This window comes from Berghia stephanieae, chromosome 2 (assembly GCF_034508935.2).
Source record: "Berghia stephanieae isolate SIO BIC M18660-M18661 chromosome 2, UCSD_Bste_1.3, whole genome shotgun sequence".
NCBI lineage: Eukaryota > Metazoa > Mollusca > Gastropoda > Nudibranchia > Aeolidiidae > Berghia > Berghia stephanieae.
Genome location: NC_088361.1, coordinates 92,510,492 through 92,538,059, shown reverse-complemented (window position 1 = coordinate 92,538,059; position 27,568 = coordinate 92,510,492). Strand labels below are relative to the sequence as shown.

Genomic DNA, 27,568 nt, shown 5'->3' with positions numbered 1-27,568 from the left:
TTTACTGGGTATTGGAATGTGAGCTCAATTTGATTTGTTGATGGGACTATAGAGAAACATTACAGTGTAATGATCAACCCTAATATGTCATTTGACTCTAATAATTGATATTCATTTGTCAATGAGATTGATTTGGCCTTATCCCTGGCTGGATCCTTTATCAAAAGGGAAACGATTAATGTACTCATTTTTGGGAGTATTATATTTTTCTCCTTATAAATCATCTTGTTATTATATATTGATATTTATTGTCATTGTTAGAGATTGATATATATTTTATTATTTGCATTCGAGTGAGGTATCCTTTGCCTGTTTCTGTCGGAGACTCATTTGGGTACATATCAGTTGCTTTGCCAATTGAACTACCTATAATCTCAACTATATTAGAAGTGCAAAATTTGCAAATAATGTTAATACAGGAGATTTGTATATTTATTGCTCTGATCTTTTTTTGCCACTACATTGACTTGATAGTTCTCTTAGTATTTAACTTTCTCGTATTCACATGAATGGGCAATTAAATTTAACAAACTTGTTTGAGTTCTATTCATGTTGAGCTCTAGAGAGTTAAGGACTAAATAATTTGATTTGCTTGATTTATACTCTTAACACATTATTGGTGTTTCAAAAGAGAATTTAATTCTTTTTCCTTCCAGATGTATCCTGCTCCACAGTCCATGGTACATTCAGTATTGAATCCTCCTCCTTCAACCCTAGCTAGAAGTACAGCTACATCGTCATTACCAATACCATCCTCATTATCTTCCCCAAATTTATCATCATTTAAAACATCATTCATTCCTATAGTACCACCAGTAGTACCGGCAACAACATCTGCTTCTTCTACGTCATCTTCACTTCCCTCCTCCAATCCCTCCATGCCTCTATTGGAGCCAAGTTTGAATAATCTGCATCTCTCCAATCACATCTAGACCTATTCATACTGAATATGTCGTAGAAAATGGTTACTGTATATAGAAATTGTTGATGTCCAACGCAGCTATGTACAGTTTATTTTAAATTTGTGGGTTTTGTTTTAATTTTTTGGTTGTTTTTTAATTTTTTAATATAGATTTGATTGGGGTCAACTATGAATCCTGTACACTTAAGGTTTCTGATTTTATTTTCTTCTTTCTTTGACTTTAAGTGCCTTGTCTTGTTCAGATCATGATCAAGGAATTAGATTCTCCTCAGCATTAAATTAGCTGTATGAAAAACGTGATGACATGACCAGGCATAGGATGAAGGTAATGAAAAGAAAATTTATAGCCCCATCTCTGACAACACTTGTATATTAATGAAAAGAATGATGAAGTGCCATAAATTAAGGCAAATTGTTGATTTGAATAGGGACGGAAAAATCTTAGTCTCTTCTACCCCCTTTAATTTATATATATTCGAATCCCTTCCATGCTGCTTTCTATCCTTGTTTTCTCATTGAATTGCAGTGGGGTCTTTGCTAAGACCCCCTGTTGTCGTTGGAGAGGTCACTTTTGCTGTGTCTTCCATACCCCCATATCCGTTTTCCAGGTTGCTTGGCCCTTGTCTTTGAATGAGATTACCGTGCTGGTGTCACAAGGGCTGTAAAACCATTGAAAGCATAAACATAGCTAAAAACATCTCTGGGATGGAGCCAGTTAGTCCCGAGAAAACAGTCAAATTTATTCCTTTGAAAAAAAAAAGTTCTATTTTTCTTTTCTTTCGATGTTGCTCTCTTTCTTAGTTCTGGATAGAGATTGCTCAATTTTTATTATTGGAACACGGCAGGAATCCTTAGCTGAGACAGAAGCAGTCAAATGTTTAATTCTGATTTTTCGTCCTTGTAAAATCATCTCTCTATTATTTATTATTTTAGTTGTTATTTAATATATTATACTTTGGGACCATTTGAGTAGGTACGGAAAACCCAAATTTAGATTATATAATTGTTGTCTTTAAGTTGCATTCAATAGGTAGAACTTTTTTTCCTGATTAAATTGGTATAAAAATTATTAAAATTGGTTAAAAATTTAAAAAGATATGTTATTTCGAAATTTGTAGAAAATCGCCCAAATTTGGGCTCCTTTGAAAGCAACCTTTTGTCTGTTTTCAAAATGCCGTATTTTCATAAATATTCAAGCCAGACCTCTGTAACTTTCTAACAATACACATCTTTTTATAAACAATATGTGTATTTTTTTCCTGAGCTCAACTCTAAGTAAAATAGAAATAATTTGCCCCCAAAGTAGCTGACAAAGCCAAAATTGTCAATTTCAACACGAAGTTATGAAATATCAGCGATTGTGCCCCTTGCCTGAGCCGGCGTATGAGTGAAGTGAATACGGCAAATGTTGTTGTAGTTTTGGTTTCAGTTGGCTGGTGAACGCAAAGCTATAAATCTTGCTTTCGTATACATCATTTTAAAGCTGAAATGTTGAACTTTCTTTTGATACCAGAATCGTCCAAATTTTTCTTAATTTTTTTATCAATTTAAAGTTTTTAACTTGAAACTTCAAATTGTGAAAAAAAATCATAAAAATGCGAATCTGGTATCGAATGAAAGCTTGTTCAATTTTCTTTCTGATGCAGCCATTGACATGACTATTAATAGTGCTGATGCGATCAGCCGAGCGGAGAGAAAAGACGATCGTCAGTTACAGTGTTCGAGTAGCGGAGGGCCGGTTCAAAAATCGGAGTTTACTCCTCTTCTTCAACTCAAAGCCATGAAATAACGGCAAATCCTATGAACAAAGCATAAACATTTTTTAAAAGATGAAGATTTGAGATTTAATTTGATACCAAACACGTTTTATTTGACGGACTGAAAATGAGAAAAAGAGAGTGACGATTTGAGTTGAAATTCTCGGTTTGCCAGTAAAGCCATGACTCGATAAGAGGGTTTGCCGTACCTAATTTGAGTGTATCCTTCATAGGGCTGCCAACTGTACGCCAAAAAAATCATAAACATTTTAATGTATAGTCGTTTCAATTCCGTTTTCTCATCAGATTTCTCGGGATTCTCCATGCTTCCTAGAGTATATGTTTTAACAATTAATTGTTGTTTGATAGATATAAAGGTTTATTTGCATGCTTCATAATTTTATTTTCAAGTTTTCCTGAAGTTCCTGAATTTTTTTTACCCTCACAAAATTGATGCTGGAATTATTTATATCTAATGTTATTCAACAGCTGGGTATTGTGACTGAAGGGTTCCATTTTCAAATTGTACACTTTTCTCTCCAAATCTAACTCTTTTTGACAAGCAGTCTTACACTTTTTCTTATGTTGAGGTTGGCAGCTCTGCCTTCATAGCACGATCCTTTGCACAGGTGGGTGGAACTTTTAGCCAATGTGAAATAGGCACTTTAATGGATTTGTCGTGGAATCCTCTGTATTAGTCTCCTTTGTCTTACTTTTCTTTGGTACTTTTAACTTCAGAACTACAACTTTTCCCCTATCACCTTTCTTTATACTGGCCTATAATTTTGGCTAGCACCGTAACACCATTATAATTGAAACAAAGAAAACAAAATCGAAATAATTATGAAGATAAATCCCATAAAATATTTGATATAAACTTCTATTTTCTGAAACAGAAATTATTGTCAAAATTGATATATATATATATATTGATATAAAATTGTTCCTTCTCAATATCATTTACATCCATTCCTGAGGGAGGGAAGGGAAGAGCATCCCAATTGGTTCACTGTCTCATGTATTGCTTTGTTCTATTATTCACTTCTCTTTGCCTTTCTGTACATGCCAATCAGATATTTATTTCTTGGACTACGATATATTCTTTTCTCTCTGTTAAGTGGGTTTTTTTTTTTTTTTTTTTTGGGGGGGGGGGGGGGGGGGTGGTTAGATGAGAGGGACACAGACAAATGTAAAGTTCTGGTTTGGGGAAAAGAGTTTTTTTTAAATTTCCCTGTAAATTATCTCTCTGTTATGCACAGGTATAGTTTTTAGTTTTGGATATAGTATTTTGTATATATTTGAGTCTATTCCTTATAGTGGAATGCTGTGCTTATGCCTGGATGAGACTTTTAGGTGATCTCAAAGCACATTGTTTGTTATTGGAACCTACTTCTGTTCCCCTTAGTCTTACTTTTTTCTCGGGCGCTTTTAATTGTTAATATGGAATTATTTTTTTTACTTTTTCGTCTGCTTCCATCTTACTGGTTGTGAATTGACCTAAAAGTGTCGCAAGTGCTGTAAAACCCTTAAAAACAAACATAATTAATTTCCTGCTCATTTTTTGCTTTTGATAAAAATTTGTCTATTTTTATTTAAGGGGCGGTTTGGGTCTTTTCTAAAAATAATTTAATTACCAATATTCGGCAGTTTTAATCATTCTATATCGTTATTATAGGTTAAAAAACAACATTTATGGTGAAAAATTTTAATTATCTGTGTTGATACCCATTTTGCGACCGAATTTGGGGGTCTGACATCAAAAAATATAACAATCTCGTGGCAAACGTTCCACAAAAATTAATGAAGGAATGACCTCCATATTCTTCCCTCTTGTCAACATTGTACCATAGTGTGTCACCATAGAGAGATTTTACGGCTTTAGCTTATGAAATTTTTATTAGAACATTACAAAGTTGAGAATCAAAATGTTATGACAAAATTGATGTTAAAAATCCAGAATTAGGATTATAATTCAAAATTCACATATCTTATGAAAAAAATCTCTCTATGGTGAAACAATACATTATCTCTGTGATAACTGTGGAAAATTTCAGACAATTTCATTGAATAGATTCTGAGAAACGTTTGACACAGTATCCCATACCCTTAGAAATATGACATTTTGAGAAAATAGCAAAATAGCTTCCCGTTTTTCACACTTTTCTTACTCCCTGTACCATTTTCGACTGTGCTTTTCGTGCCTTTATAGTCTACTTTAAGAATTTGGACTTTACTTATATTATTTCTAGGATAATAAAATATTATTTTCCACCAAAATCTCAAAATCAATTTTTCGAAGGATTTTCCTAAAAATTAGACCCAAACCGCCCCTTAAGCCAAATTGATTTATGTTTTGCAAGCTTCTTAAAGATACAAGTATATCAGATATTCTAAACAGTTTTTGTCTTATAGTATAGAATAGTCTCTTGTGAGAAATCCATTTTGGTCCTTCAGAAAGATATATTGTCACATTTGTCTTCAAAACATTTTTTAAAGGCTTGTTACATATTTCTCTCCACTTCCTCTTTGCTCAAAAATTATTATCTTACAGATACATTCTGGACTTTCCTGAGCTCTCCTTATCCTACTTTTTGATTAATGAGAAAATTCAACAAACTCCTTAATCTCAATATCAGCTATATTAAATTTAGTGCTGATAATTTTGCTGGTTTCCAAAAAAATTTGGGGGATAATTTTCCAGGGAAATAATCTCATCTGGAGATACTGGGTGGGGATCCTGACCTCCCATAGTGGGCAGGGAGATACATGCTGTGTCTTCTATCCCCCCATACCCGTTTTCCAATTGTTTCCTGTCGTTGTCTTGGAATGAGATTACTTGGTTTTGTCCTGACCCTGGCTGGAATTCCATGGCTGGGAGGGAAACAGTCGAATGTATGGTTGTAGTTTTGGGAGATGATATTTTTTTTTCCTCGTAAATCATCTCTCTGTTATGCATTGTATTATGTTTAGTTTACATATTATATTAGATGATTGGTAAACATTTGAGTGTATTCCTCTTAGTTGGGACCTGTGCTTGTGTCTGGATGAAACTTTTAGGTATCTCAAACTAAGTACTTTGACGGTGTGCTCTTGGAATCTACATCTGTTCCTTATTTGAACCAATTCCCCTTTGTCTTACCTTTTCTTTTGTGCTTTAATTGTAATTCTAGAACTTTTTACTATCCCATTTTCTTCCTTTTTACTGGCGCTGATATGACCTTAATGTGTTGCAAGCGCCGTAAAACCCTTAAAAACAAAACAATCATCTGGAGATATTCCAGTAAAAAAAAAAGTAGGTTATGGGGTGCAGACTAGATCTGAAATTATGCTATGTCATCAATATTCTTTATGAAGTGATTTTTTGTTTACAATTACATGTATAATTTGATACCATGATAATTAGAATTGTAATTATCGTTTCTTCATTTTCTTTCATGAGATAAACATATTTTTGTAAGATGTTCGAAAGTTTGCCTTGAAAGTAAAATGCATCTCACCCAATCCATTTAACAATGTAACGCCCCCTCCCTTTGACTTTTCATTTGTTGTTTCTAAATTCACAGTGCCAAAGATTATTATAGTATTCATTTTAACCTCGAGACCATTCATTGATTGGTTTTCAAATAAAAAGACCATTGTATGAGACAAACTTTGGTTTAAAGATGTGTTTTTCAAAAAATAATTATAAATATATATATATATATATATATATATATATATATATATATATATATATATATATATATATATATAATATATATCATATAGATGTAAATGTGTAAATATGACCCGTCCAATTGACTATATGACTATTTGAATACTAATTCTTTTCTCTCATTTTGTGATTCATCGCCTCACAACAGTATTATGTCGACGTGAATCAGATTATGCCAATATTGGGTTATAAAGTTAAAATGACCAGAAATTTGAAATATTTAGTTTTTGTTTAGGACATTCGATTCATTCTCCTCACTGAAACATAAAAATTTCTGGGCGAGATTCCTGAACTCCATAGTGGACAGGGAGGTCACTTACTGTGTCTTTTATAACTATATCTATTTTCCAACTTGCTTTTTGTTTATGTATTGGAATGAGATTACTTGGTTTAGTCCCGCCCCTGGCCGGAGTCTTTGGCTGGGAGGGAAGCAGTCAAATGTATGGTTATAGTTTTTGGAGATGATATTTTCTCTGTTATGAATTGTTATATTTGTTGTTTTGAATGTATAATGTAAACATTTGAGTGTGTTCCTCTCAGTGTGGGATCCTATGTTGATGAGACTTTTAGGTGATCTCAAACTAAATAAACTGATAGTGTGCTCTTAGAATCTTAATCTGTTCCCTATTTGTACCATTTCCCTTTGTCTTACTTTTTCTTTGATGCTAAAATTGTAAATCTATGATTTTTTGCCTATCCCATTTTCTTCCCTTTTACTGGCGCTGATATCACCTAAATGTGTTGCAAGCTCCGTAAAAACTAAACAAGCGAAAAATAGAAAGATTTAACCCAAGTCTCATTTTTGTGATTCTAAATTCAATTTTTAGCATAATACCTCTGGCAAAAGAACACAAGCTTTGCATTTCATATTACTGCAGAGTTTTTACACTGAAGCAACATTAGACACTCCAAAACTGTCTGTACTGAGATAAAGTAGTTTTCCTTGAATTTATAATTTTGCTTCTTCAGATTTTCTTTTCCTTTTTTGTTCTTCTTTGCCGAAAGTGATCTTTAGCTGGGAGGGAGGAATGCATAGTTTCTATGTTGAGAGATGATATTTTTTTCCTTATAAATCATCTTTCCTTGTGTAGTTATATCTTCTTTTTTTTTTAAATATATTTTTCAAACATTGAAATATATTCCTCTTTGTTGGGTCCTGGGTCTGTGTCTGGATGCGACGTTTAGGTGATCTCAAACTAAGAACACTGATAGTATGCTATTGGAATCTACTTTTGTTCCTTATTTAAACAAGTCCTCTTTGGTTGCTTTTGCTTGTAAATCTGGAGTTTATATTAACTATCCCATTTTCTTCCTTTTTACTGGCGCTGATGTGACCAAATGTGCCACAAGTGCTGTAAAACTCTCAATAAGATATAAACAAAATAAAACCAATTTATGACATCTAACACACGATGATATAAGACCATTGTGAGGCAATGGGTCATATTTGTTGTTCATATCAATGTAGATCATTTTGTTTATATACACATATGCAAAATTAACTTGACAAATGTTTTGAGTGAGTCAGTTCAGTCGAGTTGTAAGAGAGGAAATTGGACAAAAGTTATATCACAGAAATTAGCAATATCTTTAATATATGTTACAGTGAATGACATAATCAGTCGGATGGTGAAAAGGTTTGAACTGAGATATAACTAAGTTTAGTTAGAAGGTCCTTTTTTTATCCTAAATGAGTTCTTGTCCTAAATGATTAAATCAACCCTTTTTGTACATCTTCGGGAAATATAAAAGCTTAATTTCACTTCTAAATATTTTTTTACAGCTAGTCAAGTTGAAAATGTATGAAATTTGAGAAAAGTTGCTGGATACCTTTCCCATACATCTGCTGACCATAACTTCATGAAAAATCACCCAATTTACTTCAAATAAAGCTTAAAATGCACTGGGGAGCATATTCTTTCAGAAAATGCAAAATAAGCAAATCCAAAATTTTCACCTTCCGACTGATTCTGTCGTGCACTGACACACATATGAGCCAAATTTCGTTAATGTACATGCAAAATCCTAAAAGTAAGGATAACCCAAAGAACACAAGTCGGGTTGCTCAACTTCGGAAAAAGAGTAAAAATTTTATGCAACAAAGTCAGCAACACATATGGCCACCACGATTCTCAATCACTGCTCGGACAAGTCTCCCCATAGAGCTTCGTAGGCATTCCACTGTGATGATGATGTCAGAGGCATATGGAAGGGATTTTTTGTGTGTCCAGCAACGATTCGATCATCTTCCATGGGATTTGTTACTTGGGGTTGACTTGTCTGCCTTTGATCCCTCATATGTCCTTTCATTGTTGAACTTTGCGATAATCGATGAGCAGGTAGCTCTGCTAAAATTGGGAAGTTGTGCAACACCAGCTATAGGCGGTTTAGCATGATAATAGCCAAGTAGACTCGCTCGTTCTTCGAGGCTCAGTTTCAGCATGACTCCAAGGGTTAAAGAATTTTATTCAAAGTAATTACAAATTAATTCACTAAGATTACTAAGATAATATTTTTTGTTTAAAACAGCAAATAACTTGTAAACAGTAGCAGACAACATGGCTGGGTGGGGTTCCTGACCTCCCGTAGTGGGCAGGGAGGTACATACTATGTCTTCTATCCCCTTATGTCTGTTTTCCAACATACTTTCCGTCTTTGTCTTGGAATGAGATTACTTGGTTTTGTCCTGACCCTGGCCGGAGTCCTGCCTGGGAGGGAAACAGTCGAATGCATAGTTATTGTTTTGGGAGGTGATATTTTTTTCCTTGTAAATCATCTCTCCATTATGTATTATTCTATTTGTTATTTTTAATGTGTAATGTAAGCATTTGAGTGTATTCCTCTTTGTTGGATCTTGTGTTTGTGTCTAGATGAGACTTATAGGTGATCTCAAACTAAGTACATTGATGGTATGCTCTTGCAATCTACATCTGATCCCTATTTGTTCCCATTTCCCCTTTGTCTTACTTTCTCTTGGGTGCTTTAATTATAATTCTAGAACTTTTTACTATTCCATTTTCTTCCTTTTTACTGGCGCTGATATAACCTAAATGTGTTGCAAGCGCCGTAAAACCCTTTAAAACAAAAACAGACAACATGGCGATGTTCAATCAGGGCACGTTGGTGTGAAACAGTTCAGTTTCGATAATTTAAGAACGTGTGTATTCACAATTGTCCCTCTAACATTCTTTATAATTCCTTCGTTCAGTCATTTCCGAAGTCAAAAAAATATAGTTGTCTTACAAAAATTTTCACCATCCAATGGACAGAATGCAATATAACTCAGCCATGTATTTTAATAAATGCTCTTTTAAGTGATATAACATTCTTGATTCTAACATTTAGTATAGTTAAACTAAAGTAATTTAGCCTATAAAACTGTAAAGTTACTTTTGCACATGTGTGTATAATAATGTATAATTTTTATATTTAGAATTGTTTATACTTTATTTTGGGAAATCATCAAAGAGAGAGTTTGTTCTATTTTTTTATGTTAAACAATATTTGTCTGGGTGGGGTTCCTGACCTCCCATAGTGGGCAGGGGGGTACATACTGTGTCTTCTATCCCCTTATATCTGTTTTCCAACATGCTTTCTGTCTTTGTCTTGGAATGAAATTACTTGGTTTTATCCTGGCCCTGGCCGGAGTCCTAGCTGGGAGGGAAAGTCAAATGCTTATTGTTTTGGGAGATGATATTTTTTTTCCTTCTAAATCATCTCTCTGTTATGTATTATTATATGTTATTTTGAATGTATAATGTAAGCATTTGAGTGTATTCCTCTTTGTTGGATTTTATGCTTGTGTCCGGATGAGACTTATAGGTGATCTCAAACTAAGTACATTGGTGGTCTGCTCTTGGAATCCACATCTGCTGATCCCTATTTGTTCCCATTTCCCTATGTCTTACTTTTTCTTGGGTGCTTTAATTGTAATTCTAGAACTTTTTACTATCCCATTTACTTCCTTTTAACTGGCGCTGATATAAACTAAATTGTTGCAAGCGCTGTAAAACCCTTAAAAACAAAAACAAACAAACAGACCATTTGATTTTATATTGACTTTCCCAAGGATCTTTTGTTGAGGAGACTGGTGAATGATTTTTTATTTTTTTAATATGTGTGTGTGTTTTTGTGTGTTTAGTTATTAGCATTTATTATTTTTGCCTAAGTGTTGAGTAGTTTGGAAGCAAGAAAAACTGCCATTCAGATGGAACAAGCACACAGGTGAAATGGGCTTAGGTATATTGCAACCCTCGTAATTCACATTGGCTATGCTGTGTAATCGCTACTGATTCTTTTTGTAGGTACACACGTAAGGAGACTGGTGAATGATTTTTATTTTTTTTTAATACGCATGTGTGTTTTTGTGTGTTTAGTTATTAGCATTTATTATTTTTGCCTAAGTGTTGAGTAGTTTGGAAGCAAGAAAAACTGCCATTCAGATGGAACAAGCACACAGGTGAAATGGGCTTAGGTATATTGCAACCCTCGTAATTCACATTGGCTCTGCTGTGTAATCGCTACTGATTCTTTTTGTAGGTACACACGTAACCAAAAGGTTGTATGATTTTAAAACCCTATTTATTGATTTATTCCTTTCAGCTGTATCTATACAGTGAAAATTTTCTTACCAAGACATTGTCAGTAAGAAACGAACATTACATTTTTTCTATAAGTATTGAAAGCACAAATTGAAAAAAAAAACAAAAACAACAACTTTTCAAACTAGCGTTCGGGCAAGTACTTGCCATTTAAATGAGTTAGTCAAGTCTGTGAGGATAGTGTTCAGGGTGCTTCAAACATTGTAGTTCTTTTGCTCATGAATTTACATCCATCATTTCTCAATACTCTAGATTAGTTGGTATTTTTATTCTGTTTCTGTTTCCGTGTTTGCATTTTTTAAAAATTATTTTTTTAGCTTTTCTGTACTATAATGTACTGTAATACTGCTCAGAATGAATTGAATCAAATTGCTCAATATTTTTGGACCATTATAGGAAGGTTTCTTTGATTTCTTCTAATCATTTGATAGAAAATCTATATGATTGTGAATGATATGCCTCTGGTGAAATAACACGAAAGTTTTGTGTCATATCATATAACTACAGATTTCATATGTTGAGGTTACATTTTACAATGTAACTATCTGTACTGAGATAAAATAGTTTTGCCTGGATTTAATTTTTTTTTGTTTCATTCTTTGCCAAAAGTGAAACAAAGTGACAGGGTCCATCTCCTGTGTAGTGCATGGACACTGAGATCATACATTTTCTTTATGAGAGGTGAATTTCTTTTCCTTGTAAATCCTCTGTCGGCTATGTTTCATGTCATATATGATTTGTATTATGTATGAATCAGATCTTGTGTTGTATGTGTCGAGTGTTATATATATATATATATGTATTAGATATTGTTAGTAGTCATACAAGAATAGTTTCATTTTCGGCAAAGATCCAGCAGTAGGTAAGGCCATTATTTTTGTCTCATGTACATTTCTTTATCATCTACTTTTGTTCCCCCTTTTATTTAAGTCTGGCGTCTTATTTTTCCTGGTGCTTTAATGACCCACTTGGGTTTTAAGTGCTGTCAAACATCGAAAAACAAAACAAACAAAACAAGTTATTGTGAGATGTACATTACGGGAATTCATGTGATTATTTTTATTGTAATTTTTATTTCAGATTAAATTGTTGATGTCATACAAATGGACAATTTTGGTTTCCTCTTTCTTACATTTTCAGTACTTACAGTAAAGTTCATTGGGTAAAGGTGCCATCCCTGATATCTAATATTTTTTTGGTCTGCGTATCTGTATGTGTGGGTATGAGTGCTTGTGCGAGTGTGTATCCATATCATGACTGTATGTAGCAATGACTATGAAAAATGTTTTTTTCTTTTTTTGAGGAAAATTTTTGTCTGAAATCAAAGCCCTATCTCCACTGAGTAAAAATGTTTTTGAATTTTGAAAATCCATTCATAAATAAACAAGTTATGCAGTTTCAAAGGTGTCATTAATTTGGATGACCCGCAAAGAGGAAAAAAACGCGAAAATATGGGACGCCTTTTCAGCATTTTTTTTCCGACCTTTGGTTGCATCTTGTGCAATAAGTGGATTAAAAGATTGAAATTTGGCAATTTTATGGCAAATTTGATAGAGAATATGATGAAAACATTAGGAGAGTTCTAACTTATATAATTTTAGAGCTGGATGGTATATAACACAGAGAGAGAGAGAGGGATAGTATAACACACACACACAAACACATAAATATATTAAGAAATGAGTATATAACACACACAGAGGGAGAGAGAGAGAGGGGGGGGGGGGGGAGGAGATTGCGTACATAAACGAAAGACATATAGAAGGAAAAGAGAAATTGGACTTCATGAGCGAAAAAGAGGCCCAAAGATTTGTGCGGGATAGTCATTGCTCCGGTATTGTATGCAATAATGGCCATTTATGGTCAGATCTCATTATGAAATGTAATGATTATCAACTTCGTCGTCACTGACGTTGTTGGAAAGCCATTTCAATAACTATCACCACCACCATCATGACCAATACAATCATCATCATTGAGACATGTCCATGTTGTGCACAAGAGGTAATACAAGTTAACTTAAAACATTGAGAAAGAGAGGGTGAAGAAATGGTTTGGTAACTTTTTTGATCTGACAACGGAGAAGTCAATATTGCATCTCTAAAAATTGTTTTAAAACCCTCTTTTTTTTCGTGGGGAATGGGGGGGGGGGGGGGGGGGAGGAGGGGACTAAAAAAAACAAATGCAAGTAGGCTGCAATGAATTCCTGATCTTATCGGTGTTTAAACTTGGCCTCGTTTTACCCAGTAGTGACTAGGTAGCCAAGTTTTGTTCGATATAGAGGAGATTCCTAACCAAAGGATTGCAAGAAATTGATGCTGGCTTTTTAAATTCCTACAGAACTTTGGATAACTTTTAGCTCTAAGAGCCTTAGAACTCTGAAGGACTTACTACAGTGGAGTCTTCATAAAGTCAACATCTCGGTCGTCATCACCTCTTGTTGGTCCCAAATTTCCTGTTCTCTGTTGACAATGGGTAAAGTTAACCTTCCTTAAAGTCAACCAAACCTTTCTGGTCCTATTGGTTTTGGCTTTCTCAGGATTCCACTGTAATTACTTATTCTTCTACTCCCCCACCCCTCTTTGATTCTTTGGTAGAGAGGATATTTTTTAAATTTCTGGATGAGACTTTAATGTAGTTTGAGACAGACACATAAACTCTGAACTATTCCCCTTGTCCTATTTTTTTTCTTAAAGTCTGGTAGCCTCTCCCCCCCCCCCCCCCCCCCCCCCAATCAAACAGAATAGAAAACTTTAAAGCATAGTTATAGATTAGTTTGTATTTTAATTTCTTCACTGAATCTGGGCCACTTAACACCAGCAGAAAAAAAATCTGGAGAAAAAAAAAGAAAAGAAAAAAATAATAACTCACTCAACCCTGACAACGACTATATCCGTAGTTTCGGGTTACTTTTACCTCATGCCTATTTATTTCATTTTTATGAGACAAATTATAGGCTTAGAATCAAAGCTAATGTTTTTAGTTTTTGCATGTTAATGATAGATGAATAAAACTATCTATGTACATGCTCATTTTTAATATTTTTTCTTTCAATTTGAAAAATAGCAAAAATTTCTAGGATTGAGTTAAATGTGGCTCAATATAGAAGCTCACATTTTTAAATGAGTAATTTACACACAATCTGTTTCATGCTCTAATGTCTGAATAAGACACAGGGTACACATCCTCTAATGAAATATCAGAACAAGTAATAGAAATGCAATTTTTAATCATTCAATACTTTAATTTGACGCAAGGTCTTCAGTCCACAATCTTGTTATATATAAATACGGTTCAGTTTACTTATACTGACATCCATTATTAATACATTCTCTCTATGGTGAAATGGTGTCCAAGTGCAGTTCTCTCCCTCTATATAACATCAGTAAATTTTTAAAAACGCATCATTACAGTATATTAGTTTTTTTTAAACATATAGCGACATCAATTTGGAGGGATCGGCAACTTAAAATTTCAAATTGACAGTGAAAACAAAATTTCTTTTCCCATGAAAGCACTTGCTTTCTGACCAATGAAATTTTAATTCTGTATTCATCACCAATGAAAACACCTGAGTTGGCTGGCCATTGATTTCAAGTCACGAGTTCCTCCTTGGCTTGTAGAGACAATGCTATCAGCCTATTATTAATATCCGATCGGTGATCATATAATGATCAGTTATGATATCTACATGTCACTGTTTTGTCTTATTTATTTAAAGTAAAATAAAGATAGATAATTTTACTGGTCCACACATCATACCGTTTGCCCCCACTACAATGAAAACTCTCCATTACATAATTTTTTCGAGTCCCAACAATGTTATTATAGAGAGGTTGCATTATATCTGACAACATTTGTCTTTAATATTTAAAAAAATAAAAAAATAATCAAAAAACAAGATTTTGAATACTGTAGTCAAAAAAAAATAATATCACAGTATAAATATTTATATAAATTTATAATCATCAACAGTCCTTTTCAAAAATTAAATGGCGAAAGAAAAAAACATTAGAAAGTAATCTTTTCATTTTTGTACTCTCAATATATTCCATATTCAAATTGCAATTGTCAAGATGAGCCAGGGTATTCAAAAACAGCAGCAGCTCCCATTCCTGTCCCAATGCACATAGACACAACACCGTGAGCCCTGGGAATTCAATAAATATGTATTAAACATCAAATAATTATTGAATTAAAAGCAAAAATGATGATAAAGATGATGTTGATGGTGATAATCACGATAATGATGATCATAAATAAAACTAATTGTACAGTATTTAAGAAAAAATAATAATAGTAGGAATAGTAGTAGTAGTTGTAGTAGTGGTGGTAGTAGAAGTAGTAGCACTTGGTTTTAGATACAGGTGGAGACAAAAACATCAACAGTAAACCAGTAAAACCAATAAATATTAAGTACCTAATACAATTGAGCTGAGTAACTGTTCTTCAAACTTTATCCTATTTGGGAGAGAAATGACTTTTAACCATTTTACTTTCATATCATACTCTTACCTCTTTCCTCTTCTCTTCAGCTCATGTAGGAGAGTTGCAATCTGTCTAGCTCCTGTGCATCCTAAGGGATGACCAAGGGCTATAGCACCACCTTTTGGATTGACACGTTCCACTGGAATGTTAAGTTTACGTACACAGTACAAAGCTTGACTGGCAAAAGCCTCGTTGATTTCATAAACATCAATATCGTTTACTGTCAAACCTGGCATGGAGAAAAATAAAGACAAATTATTAACACTCATTCGTTGTAAAATGTATTTATAACCCTTAAAACTTTATAATATTTATTCTCTTATAATAATAATCAATTATATCATTATACCTGCTTTAGGATCCCGATAGCTCAGTTGGTAGAGTACTCGCTTCACATGCAAGGGGACCAAGATCAATCCCAGGTGAAGTCAATATTATTTTTCTGACCTCCCTGTCCACCCAGCAGTGATTGGGTAACTGAGTCTAATAGATCTGGTGGAGAGTACTTTGCGATAGACTAACATTCTATCCAAAGGTTAGCAAGCAATTGCTATAGTCTGTTTCACTCTACAGAAATCAGGATAAACTCCGGCTTAATGACTCTAAAGGACTACATACCTGCTTTCTCTAAAGCTAATGGAATAGCTACAGCTGGTCCAATCCCCATGATATCAGGTGGACATCCCTTGACCGCAAAGGAGCGCAGAATGCCCAAAATGGGGAAACCCCTTTTCATTGCCTCTCGGCGTGTCATCAACAACACAGCAGCGGCTCCATCACTCACTTGACTTGAATTACCTGTCAAGAATTCATTCAATATAGAGAAATTATATTTCATAAACTCAAACAAACACAAATCTCAGGGCTAAAATAAAATCAAGAAAGGAGCACAGCTATCGGCTACCCCACTCCCGAGTGAATGCACACATTCAATCCTTTTTCCCCTGGCAGAATATGGTTATGGAATTCCCTTCCTAACAACTTGAGTAATTCTGAGTTATAAATAATTTACTTGTCAATTAGTAGAAAACATGACATAACTATTGTGATACAGAGCAAATACCTAACACCATCCCACACCACACAAACGCTGCATCTATCTTCACTATTGAAGCTACAATAGTATGGATTGAACTGTATTGGATTAGAGAGATAATAAAGGAGCAGGAATGCCAGGCATGGAGAAAATCATTTGAATAATCTGAAGAATTAAAATCAAATTTACCAAAAAGATTTATTTTTAAACTAGACTTATTTCATCTCATTCAATTCAAGGGAGTGACATATTTGCACAAACTGTTAATATTCTGGCTGAATACTGAAAACTCTTCCTAATAGTTACTTTCAGTCACACATAATACGAAAATGATGCATTTAGTTACTGTTTTCCAATATATCACTCCGTTTTATCAGAGCATTTTACATATGGTGTGACATTTATATATAGAAAATAAACAATTCAATTTGGAATACCATTGTATCAAAAAGTCTCTGATTTCTGACAAGTTGGTCGATAGATTTTTATTTTGTTCTTTGTAAAATTATGTGATTCTAAATAAAATTATCTTCTTTTCCTATTGAATCATGAGGTACCGTTTTATTCCAAATACTGCATCAACATTATGTTAAACGTTTGGTATTTGGTGTGTTAAAAGTTTAGAAAGGAATTTTTTAAAAAATATATTGTACAAAAATTAAAATAACAGCTTCGACAAAAAAAAAAAAAAAACCAACAAAAAAAAATTAAACACGGTGTTTTTCGGGATCAAAATCCTTCTTCAGCCAATAACAAAAAGAAAAACATTACTACATCAAAGTATTTAGCATGTGCTTTTCTGTTGTCTGCCTGGATTTTAAGCGTTGTATTGATGTTATTATTGTTTTTGATATTGTCTGAAGAAGGGTTTTGAACCCAAAACGTTCCTTGTTTGATATATTGTTCGTTTTTCAAAGCTGTTATATTCATTTTTGTTTATTACTTTTTACAGTTTACAGCTTTAACAGCTTAGTAATCAATTTTAAAAAGTACCAGTATCAACACACAGTAACGAAAATATCGTCTGAGCGGTAACTTAGTTGAAGTGAGGTTGACCCGGGGTCATGCCTGCCAAATTACGGGGAATCCCCCAGTGAGTTCAGTTACGGTGATATCGGGTGATACCAGTAGATTTATGTTCACTTTCATCTCTTTGTTATCGCTTCACAATGAGCTTAAACACAAATTTCTTTACTCTGTAATATTTATCAAGATTTCCTTTTTCCATTCATATGTATTTTATGCCAGTGCTGTATATAATGATCGTGATATTTCAATCCTAAATAGACCGCTTTTTTCTGTAATTTAAAATGCATTCATTTTTCCAATAAAAAATTTAATTCTTCAAACAGAGTCATAGAATAACTTTTATTCTTCCACAAATAGAATCTATTATAATTGAACTATAAGTTGCTAAAATTCCATCTGTGCGTCAACAAAATTGAATTTATTATGATGTTTTAAATTTCATTTAGTCATGGAGCACACTCAAAAAATTCATGATAAACATTTGAATGAACTGTGTAGGCTTTGTAGAAAAGTCAAGAAACATAGAAGAAAATAAAACGAATCTCAAAACATAATTGTTTCAGGATTTAATACTAGATATTAATCTTTAAAACCAGTTATTTATCTCATCTTCAATGTGGACATTGATAATGACAATGCTAAAAAGCCCTCAAAACTATACGCTACAAGTGTCATGACAGACTATGTAATGTTGAGCTTTTTTATTTAGCGCAATTTTCACTGGTCACTGACCAACAGCAACGTGTAACATGTAGAACTGGACATGATGCCTGCTAGGCGATATTACTTCTTTTTTTTTTCCGACAGAGACAACGCGATTAAAAACAAATATGAGGGAAAGCATTGACAACAGCAACTAGTCCATGGTCATCACATGAAGTAAATTCAAAATAAATCAGTGATTGCAATGTTTGTTCAACCTTCTTGAAAAACGCAAAAAGAATAAAGAACAGCAACAGGTAGACATTAGAATAGCAGCCCCGTTATGTAAAAGTATGGAAACAGCACAAAATATGTCACGTGTAAATCACGAGGCTCTGGAGGCAACAGAGTGACTTTTACAGTTATAAACCAATGTCTTTTGTCCTTCATTAATGAAACTCTCTCTCTCTCTCTCTCTCTCTCTCTCTCTCTCTCTCTCTCTCTCTCTCTCTCTCTCTCTCTCTCTCTCTCTCTCTCTTCTCTCTCTCTTCTATCAATCCATTCATTCATCCACCATTGCAACATCTATTTATCGATCCATCCATATATTCATCCATACCCTCATCTGTCCTCTTCATCAGATGATCAGTCCATCAATCGGGTCGTACCATCCCCCCCCCCCTCTCTCTCTCTCTCTCTCTCTCTATCTATCTATCCCTGTCTCTCTCTATCTATCTATCCCTTTCTCTCTCTCTCTCTCTCTCTCTGTCTCTCTTTCTCTCTCTCACACACACACACACACACACACACAAACATTTATATATATATATACATTTCTTTATGATGTGGTTACTATTTATCCTTTGTCCCTTCGTTAAGTCGTGTTTATATCACGAATAGTTAAAATGATCACCCTTAATTAATCATATATTGATCATTGCATCATAATAATTACAAACTATACAAGGTTTCTTTTTTTACCCACAAAGTACTGAAACAATATTTTAACCTGGGAAGTAAACTTCAAATATATACAACTGAAATATGAAACGACTCGGACTTTATTCTAGTGTTCTTTATTGACCACGTTTGTAACTAGTGGAACTAAAAGCTGATAATATAATTGTGTTCATATAATATTAAGCTAAACTCGTGTGAGCACCTGTTGAATATAACTTGTGTGATGAAGACATCTTGACCGGAATCCATATGCCTCTGAACCAGCAATGATCAATGCATAACAAATCGAACAGCTGCACCGAGATTTTATCGCATATCATCAAAGAACTAAGAGCGACGCACAAATTGTGAGGGAATGAATGAAAGGTTACTTTATTCCTCCATCGATTAGAGCAAGTTTTGAGAGTTTTTATCATCTCGTTTGCTTATAATAACGCAATCAATAAATTAAATTTAACAAACTATAATCGAAATTGTGCTGATATCTAAATGCAAAATATCTCAAAGACAATCATTTTAATGATAGAGTGTTTGGTACCAAAATACAGATCAAAGTTTTCTCAATGTGTTGCCAATTTGTTTAAATTGGTAAAATCGACAGTGGTTGTGCAAAAGCGATTGTAATTTAACCAGATATCAGTAACAAATCTGTTAAGTATCAGGGGAGATAACCCATTGCACTGGTCGGGAATTTGATGGAGTGAATGACCTCTTGACCGCGGCGCAGGTAGAGGACTAAAAGCTCGCCTGTTCAACACTGTGAACAAATGCATGAGTTGCCAATTCCTAACAATTTCCTGTTTTTCCAATTCTGTTTTCTGTTTTGATAATGGTGATGATCTTAAAATCTTAACAAATATCTTATTGTCTTACCAGTAAAAAAAGACATGTATTAGAGATTGATAATAAAATCATGTTATATAAATAATAGAACCTGCTGTTGTGCTGCCATCTGGTTTGAAAGCTGGTCTCAATTTCTTTAGTCCCTCCATTGTTGTATTTCGGATTCCATCATCTTTATTTACCTAGTTAGAAAGGATTTTAAAAATGCCAGTATCATTCAGAAATTTTCATTTACAGAGAAGATATCTCACATGACTATATATTCGAAATAAATAGAAGGGCTTTTAAAAGAAGAAGAATTGTATTTATTTGAATGCTTTCTGAATCATAACTAAAATCGCAGAGCATTGAGCTGACATATTAATGGAACTGATTCAAAATCCGAAACCACTCGAGCTCGTTTTTGTTTTTTTCTTCTTTTTTTTTTTGGGGGGGGGGGGGTGGAGATATTTTTTTTGTCAAGACACTTAAGTCATATAGTAGTGATTTTAGCAATTGGGTCAATGTTAGGCCTAATGGAGAAATTTCTTTTTCATAGACCACTGTCCAATCAATTTACTGCCCTGCTTCTGAAATATGAATAATTTCCAACTCAATTTGGCTCTAAAGGACTACTGGGACCACTGTTACTCCTATTTTAAATTGAACACAAACCTCAGCCACTCCAAGCTTTTGGAACCCACAATCGCTTTGCTTTAAGTAATTCTATTACTTTTAATCAACTATACCACAGTATTTCGGAAGTTATCTCAATACCTCAGTCTGAAATGCAAATAAATAAAGAACAGAAAATCGACATCTAATATCCTTTACTACTTACTGTTATAGTAGATTCCTCGCCATTTTTATCCAAAATAGTAGTTGTAACTGGAACAATCTCATCATTGAAAAGTCCCTTTTCTGCAGCATGTTTAGCTCTATAAAAAAATTAAAATTACATTAAAAACAGAACTTGAGCTTTTAAGTATATCATTATTATCATTATTTTTTTATTCAAGGTAAAATGGTGAATTACTTTTCCCATTAAATGCATATCTCAAAAAAAAAACCCAATTTCGATGTATGTAGACAAATTGTCGGTGATTGATTCTAAAATTTTCAGCATTTTAGCAATGTCTTTTTTGAGTGGGACAGTAACTTTAGTGCATTTCCCTTGTCCTTCCGGGTTTCTCTTTGCTTTAACAGCTTTACCCTTGTTTTAAAAATAAACATTTCAATCTGAGTATTAGTTGCTTTACGTCAAGGATATACAAATTTTATTATTTCTTATTCGTTTATATATTTAGGGACAGACCAAATATATATGCTCCGATTGTTCTTAGAAATGAAAAAACAACAACAACAACAACAAATCTTAAAATCAGCTAATATCAATGGCTTACTTCAATTGAGAGTTGTATGAAAATGTATCCTGGTCTTCTCTAGAAACCCCAAATCTTTCTGCAACATTTTCTGATGTAACCCTGTGTACAATGTTGATAATATTGTATATAATAGATTATGTTTAAGATGCTGTATTTGATGGATATGAGGATGATAATGATAATGGTGATGATGATGATATTGATGATGATGACAATGATGATGATATTGACCTAAAGGTATGGATAAATAAAATCAGTTAATCAACTATTTTGTTCAGTAAATATACACTTCTAAATGTTAATATTTTTACTTTCATGATGCAAGCCAGTTTTATCATAATTATTCAGACAACAATATCTTTAGCCGAAAATCACAAATTCCTTTTGGCAACCAACTTCCTAGGCAAAATGTTTTGATACGCATTCCTTATCTGGTTGTAACTTTCAAAAAGAAAAATGATTCTGTCCTATGATTATCAAATTACAACAAAAAAAAAAAAAAGTAAAGAAAACAAAAAAAACGACAGAGTGAGAGTTTTTTTGCTCAGAAACTTAACTTTTTTTTTCAAAACAGGCTATTTGTGAGGCTATGTGGTCTAGTGGTATGACACTTGCCTTTGAACTGGAAAGTCCAGGGTTCAAGTCCTGTCCCTAGCAGCTCATAGTTAAGTCCTTGGAAAAGGCTCTTTACTAACATTCTAGTGCTGTACTCAGGTGTAAAATGAGTACCTGGCCGTTAACCGCATTGTCTCTGTCCAAAAAAGATTGTAACATCACCTTACAGGTGTCATGTCTCATCCCATATATTAAGTAATACTGTTGGCTAGGGACCCATGTAAAGTGCTGTGAGCAGATTTAGTGGATATTGCGCTACATAAATGCTTGCGTCAAGTTTTTTATTTTTTTATTTCACAAAAGCTGTTCTGTTGAGTTTCACAAGCATTGAGACATGGTAAATACTGAGCAATCCACTCCACAAAGTGAATTCTCATTGGTAAATTGAGGTTTGTTCAGGGTAATGTGTAGTGTAATGTAATAATTAATTCATACAGTGCGCAGAATAAATAAAGAGCTCTAAGGCCCTACACAAACAAAGACAATAGATAACACAAAATGCAAATAATATTGCTACTCAAAAGCCTGTCTGAATTGAGATGTTTTCAAAAGTTTCCTAAAATTACTGAGCTCAGAAGCATTGTTGATTTTTTAAAATCTAATTTGTTCCATACTTTTCATTTGTTTCATTTTTATTTTAATATCAACTTTGCATACATGTCCAATCCACAAAATCGAGACCCATCCATATTCTTAAAGGTGTGTTATCTAAAAAAAAGACAATAAACAACGCAAGAGCACACCTCCTATCTCTAAAAAATCATATGATCAATCAAAAATTAACCTACCCCATAGGGATAAGAAGATCCTGTGCTTTTTCACATTCTCCCATCTTAGGATTTGGCGTGAAACCATCAGCCCCCATTGGGTTATTGCTCATGGATTCAACTCTGAATATATATGAAACATGGTTGGATTAATTAAAAGTAATTTTTTAAAAGCAGAACTTTTCCTCATGAGCAATAAAATTCATAGTGATTTTACGAATCTTTCATACAAGTAACATCTGATATGCTGACAAAAGACTTCTCAAAATTCATTAGTCATACACCACAGAAAATCTGAGTCAATCGAACTAAAACCAAATTACAACAAACCGTGCGATATGTTTGAAAACTAATTAGGATAAAGAAGTTAAATGGCAATAAGTACACCAAAGATACAGACACAAGTACACAGACCCAAAAAATACACAAACACAAACACACACACACACACACACACATGATAAAAAAAAAAGTACGTACCCAGCAGCTAAACCGATGTCATATACCCCACTTTTGATATTGGCTGTGTTAGGGAAAAGATATGAAAGTAAAATTTGTGTATGAGGTCGTGAATAAAAAGTAGTATTATGAAGATGATTTAATTCAATATGCATATGAAATTCTCAAGATAGTAACATTTTCTAAAGATAACATCATATTACTTTTGCTTTTGAAATGTTCCTGTTAGAGTTTCCAACTGTTTCACTATCTTGATTATCTTTGTATTTTGCCAAGTGTTAATCTTTGCCTATCCCTGTTCATTATAACTTGAAAAATTGAAATCATACTGGTATGAGTTTTGGTGCCACAATCTTTATTGTTAATAATATAAAAATGGAAAGAAAAAATTGTTAACTTTCTTTTTCAAAATTTAGTTTTTCTTTTTTTGTCATCTCTGACAAGAAAGTGACTCTGCAAAAAAAAAAATGCATGAAAGCATTTAACAACATACTTCATTTAAAAAAAAGTTAAAATCATGTTACTTTTCGCCGATGGAGAAACAATCTATGCTACAGTTCTAAAAATAGAAGACACTACAATGTACCAAATAAATGTTTATAAAAACTTATTATCATTATTTTAAATTTTGTTTTGTTTTACTCCATCATATTCATGAACAGATCTATCTTCCATGAGAGATGAAATTTTTTAAAAATAATTTTCACAACATGCCTAAAATTGCCTTACACAATGGACATCCTGATGAATAAATGAAGATGTTTCTCTTGCTCTGGTTAAAAGCTATACTAATATACTACTATTTTTTAACTTCATTTTTGTCAAAACAGCCAAAGTCAAAGAAAGCCATATTTAGAGAAGAAAAAGTACTGGTGCCATAAGTAACTCAAGAATAAAACAATTTTACCTGCAACATTCATAAACGCTACCAATCCAGAGGAACATTGTCTGTTTGTTGTAAATAAAGGCACATCTTCGGGAATTCCACTGAGAAAATGAAATTTTTAAAAAAGGTTACTTTCTTCATTGTAATTACATCAATTCAACTAAGGGTTGTTTATTATCATAGTGAAATTTTAAAACAAATATTCATGTATGATTTTCCATGCTCAAATATGCTTTTGCTTTTTTCCAAAGTCTTGTCTCATAAACAAACAAAATAATAATGAATCAACCATTTCTCAGACGTTAATTGTTGCGATTCAGAAGTAAATATTTCTCTTGTGTTAAAAAAAATATCATTTTAAAGTACGCAAGAATTTCATGCTTTGAATGCATTGACAGAAAATTTTCAAAAAAAATCATGCCTTTAAGAATGGTAAAATGTTATTTCATAAACGAGTTGTAAAGTCATGAATATAATCAAAAATGAATTTTATATCAAATATTAGAACGAACATTTGGTGATTTTATTTGCCTTTAACTAACCTGAAAAACTGAGCCATCCTTGCCATCAAAGCAGCTTTTGGGTCAAGCACATTCCCTTAAAAGATGGAACAAATCATAAAATCAATCAGAATTATATACAACAAGAAAAAAACAACAACAAAACACTTCACAAGAACATATCTTACGATGATTCTATTCTACTCGGGGTAGATTCTACTGGTTGATAATTTCGCTTAATCTAACCTATCTAATGTGATGCATCAAGGAATATAATGGGCCACTGCAAATCATAAAGGAAAAATCATAGTCATAGTCTTTTCCTCAGCCTAAGCCCTTGAAAAGCGTAAAAACAGTACAACCCACATACAGTAAAGTCGTCAGGACCAAAATTTGTATTTTGTTGATCAAACATTTTACTGAATGAGTAATGTTTGTAAATTTGAAAAAGAAATTCAAAGAACTCATTTAAAAATTATATCTGAGTTTTTTTTGGTCAAAGTTTGCTGTTTCAGAGTGCACTGTATGCGTGTGTGTATATGTGCATGTAGGGTATGTGTGTACATGCACGTTGTAGATATGTGTTCTAGAGTGTTATGCAATTTAATCATTCGTTTCTCACTTATAGGAATTAAAACGTTTAATGACACTCTCAAGTCATACCTACGCAAATGTCTCCGATATCTTTTGGGTTGATTTTAGTCTCATCTACCACACCTTTAAATACAGCAGCCAAAAGGTCATCTGTCAAAGTGTCCTTGTAAGGAAAAAAAGAGAGATCGTCAAAAATATCTTGGGGTTTTCACAAATACGGTCATTGTTTCTATGGCTTACATCTGGTATATATAAAATCACATCTATTGATTGTATATTATGCATATCTACGTGTATAAAAGGACACTAGCACATTTCACATAAAATATGCCATGCTACAATAAGTTCGTTTTGCTTCCAATTTTTGCCACTTCAGATGTTGAAGCAGTCATTGTTGTTATTGATGTTAGGATTATTCTGTAACTGAAGTCGTTGAATTTACTAAATAAATAAAATAGAGTTCCCTTCCTTCTTTCCCAATGAGAATTTTTTTCTTTACAATCTGTTCCAATGGAAGACTGGAAAAATCCAGGCATAGCTGCAGCAGCACAAAGTAAACTCGGACAAAGTAACTTGCTGACGCCTGCATCTTACACTCATGTCCTGGAGTATCAGCATCATCATCCATTTCACGATATCTTTAATTAAATGAAATTGTTCACAGCTCTCCTTGAACAGTTGTCTGCTTTTGGAATTTGACCATTCTGAGCAAGATTCTAATATTTATGATCCAACAGTCAATACCCAGTGAATATATTTATTTTATTTTTTTGTTGTTCTTACTCATGTTTGCTTCTGAAAATGCTTTCATCACACAACATATTCTAATCAGTATTCTATGTCAGTACCAGCACCTGATGACTGAAGATAATACTTAACTATAGTATGAAATTTTGACATTCAATATTCCTTCACAAAAACAAAACAAACAGCAATAAACAAAAACAAAAAAGCCCCAAAACATTAAAAAAAAAACAAAAAAAACAAACAAACACAACGACCAGAATGATTTAAAGTATACTTTTTTTTAAAATAGTTACTTTAAATGATCCTCGCTTGGCTTTTCCAATTGGAGTTCTCAAAGCAGATACAATGACAACATCGTCCGGTTTGGCCTGATAACTAGAGGCTGCTGTAAGGTGGGGTTTCATGATCGTGTCAGATCCTCTGATGTGACTAAAAACTGTTTGAAGTCTGGTAGCCATCACGTATTGATGTTTCTCCTAAATACACAAAAAGTAATAGCGTGTATTAATAATTAGGGTGTTATGGAGCAGCACTTACTGTGAAGAAAAATAATGTCATAAAATATTCATGGGAGAGAGGAGTCAGTGTCAGTAGATTCTTAGTGTTAGAAACCTAGGAGAAGAGTAGAGTGTAGATAGGATAGCATCCTGATTTTAACACTCACAGGTCTGAGCAAAATTCCTCAAACATACCTACAATTAGAGAATTACAGCTAGTTTTAATTTTTTGAAAAATAAATACCAAAAGAAACTTACGATACTTTTTTTTTTATGACTTATAGGAATAAAATCATTTCAATTTCAACGCCAGTCACTTGAAATGATCTTTGTGATCAAACTGTAAACTTTGACCTTTGACTGTTGACACAGTGATTTGTTTCAAGACGACTGTTAAGTAAGCACAAAGGTAAGCCTTAAATATCCCATTACAGACTTCGTCGTATCACAACCACAGTCATCGACGTCGTCGTCGTCACAATCGTTATAAAAAAAAAAAAGGAAAATAAATTTAATACCTCTCTGTACCATCATAAAAACTATGACTGTACATGACCTACTGCATAGCATGGTCTTGACATACCACGTTACGGGCACCTACGCCTATGCACGCGCGGGTTTGTGTTTGTGCATGCAAGTCATTGTTTACAATAGGGAACAAACGTGTGGTGTCAAAACACTGGTTCCAATCTGATTGGAAGTGTAAAGCCCGGCTTCCGGAAGACTGGATACATACCTTGTGCATTGATCTTCTGATTTCAGAGTGATGGCATCTGTCCCTAGGACCTTTTTGACTCAACAAAAATAAATGCTGGTCGTCAATAAAGATCATCCATCCTCTCTCTTTTACACCCCTAATCCAAGAATCTGCGTATACATCCTGCAACTAAAATAGTTATGCCACCTAATGATTTATCATGTAACCTATTTATTGTTAATACATTGCCCAGAGGACTGGTTACACACTCCCAGTGAGTTTTGAACCGAACAAGAGGAAGGTGTGACATCACGACTTCTCTGTTCTAATGTATTGAGCTTTTATATAGCGCAATATCCACTACATGTGCTCAAAGCGCTTTACAGGGGTCCCTGGCCAACAGCAACATTTAACAATTAGGAAGAGACATGACGCCTGTTAGGCGATGT

At 33.5% G+C, this 27,568-nt stretch overlaps 2 protein-coding genes across 4 annotated transcripts in view; one reads left to right on the top strand and one right to left on the bottom strand.

Annotated features, from left to right (window-relative positions):
* Nucleotides 1–3,511, top strand: part of LOC144965866 (uncharacterized) — a 45,035-nt gene extending 41,524 nt beyond the window's left edge. For 2 of the 3 annotated variants that reach the window (XM_078901674.1, XM_078901673.1), the window contains one exon: nucleotides 657–3,511. In XM_078901674.1, the coding sequence (XP_078757800.1) occupies nucleotides 657–932 (276 nt within the window). In that variant the 3' untranslated portion in view covers nucleotides 933–3,511. Of the gene's footprint in view, nucleotides 1–631 lie in introns of all 3 variants that reach the window. The other variant, XM_078901675.1, reaches the window with a different exon arrangement.
* Nucleotides 3,512–13,759: 10,248 nt separating this feature from the next.
* Nucleotides 13,760–26,784, bottom strand: LOC144965865 (3-ketoacyl-CoA thiolase B, peroxisomal-like). Its single transcript, XM_078901672.1, has 13 exons — nucleotides 26,681–26,784; nucleotides 26,219–26,401; nucleotides 25,248–25,341; nucleotides 24,627–24,681; nucleotides 24,106–24,185; nucleotides 23,220–23,262; nucleotides 22,761–22,862; nucleotides 21,376–21,456; nucleotides 20,814–20,910; nucleotides 20,085–20,175; nucleotides 16,102–16,281; nucleotides 15,511–15,712; nucleotides 13,760–15,145 (listed from the first exon to the last, which is right to left on the bottom strand). The coding sequence occupies exons 2-13, from the start codon at nucleotides 26,381–26,383 to the stop codon at nucleotides 15,067–15,069; spliced, it is 1,269 nt and encodes a 422-aa protein (XP_078757798.1). The 5' UTR covers nucleotides 26,384–26,401; nucleotides 26,681–26,784; the 3' UTR covers nucleotides 13,760–15,066.
* Between the last annotated feature and the right edge of the window lie 784 nt (nucleotides 26,785–27,568).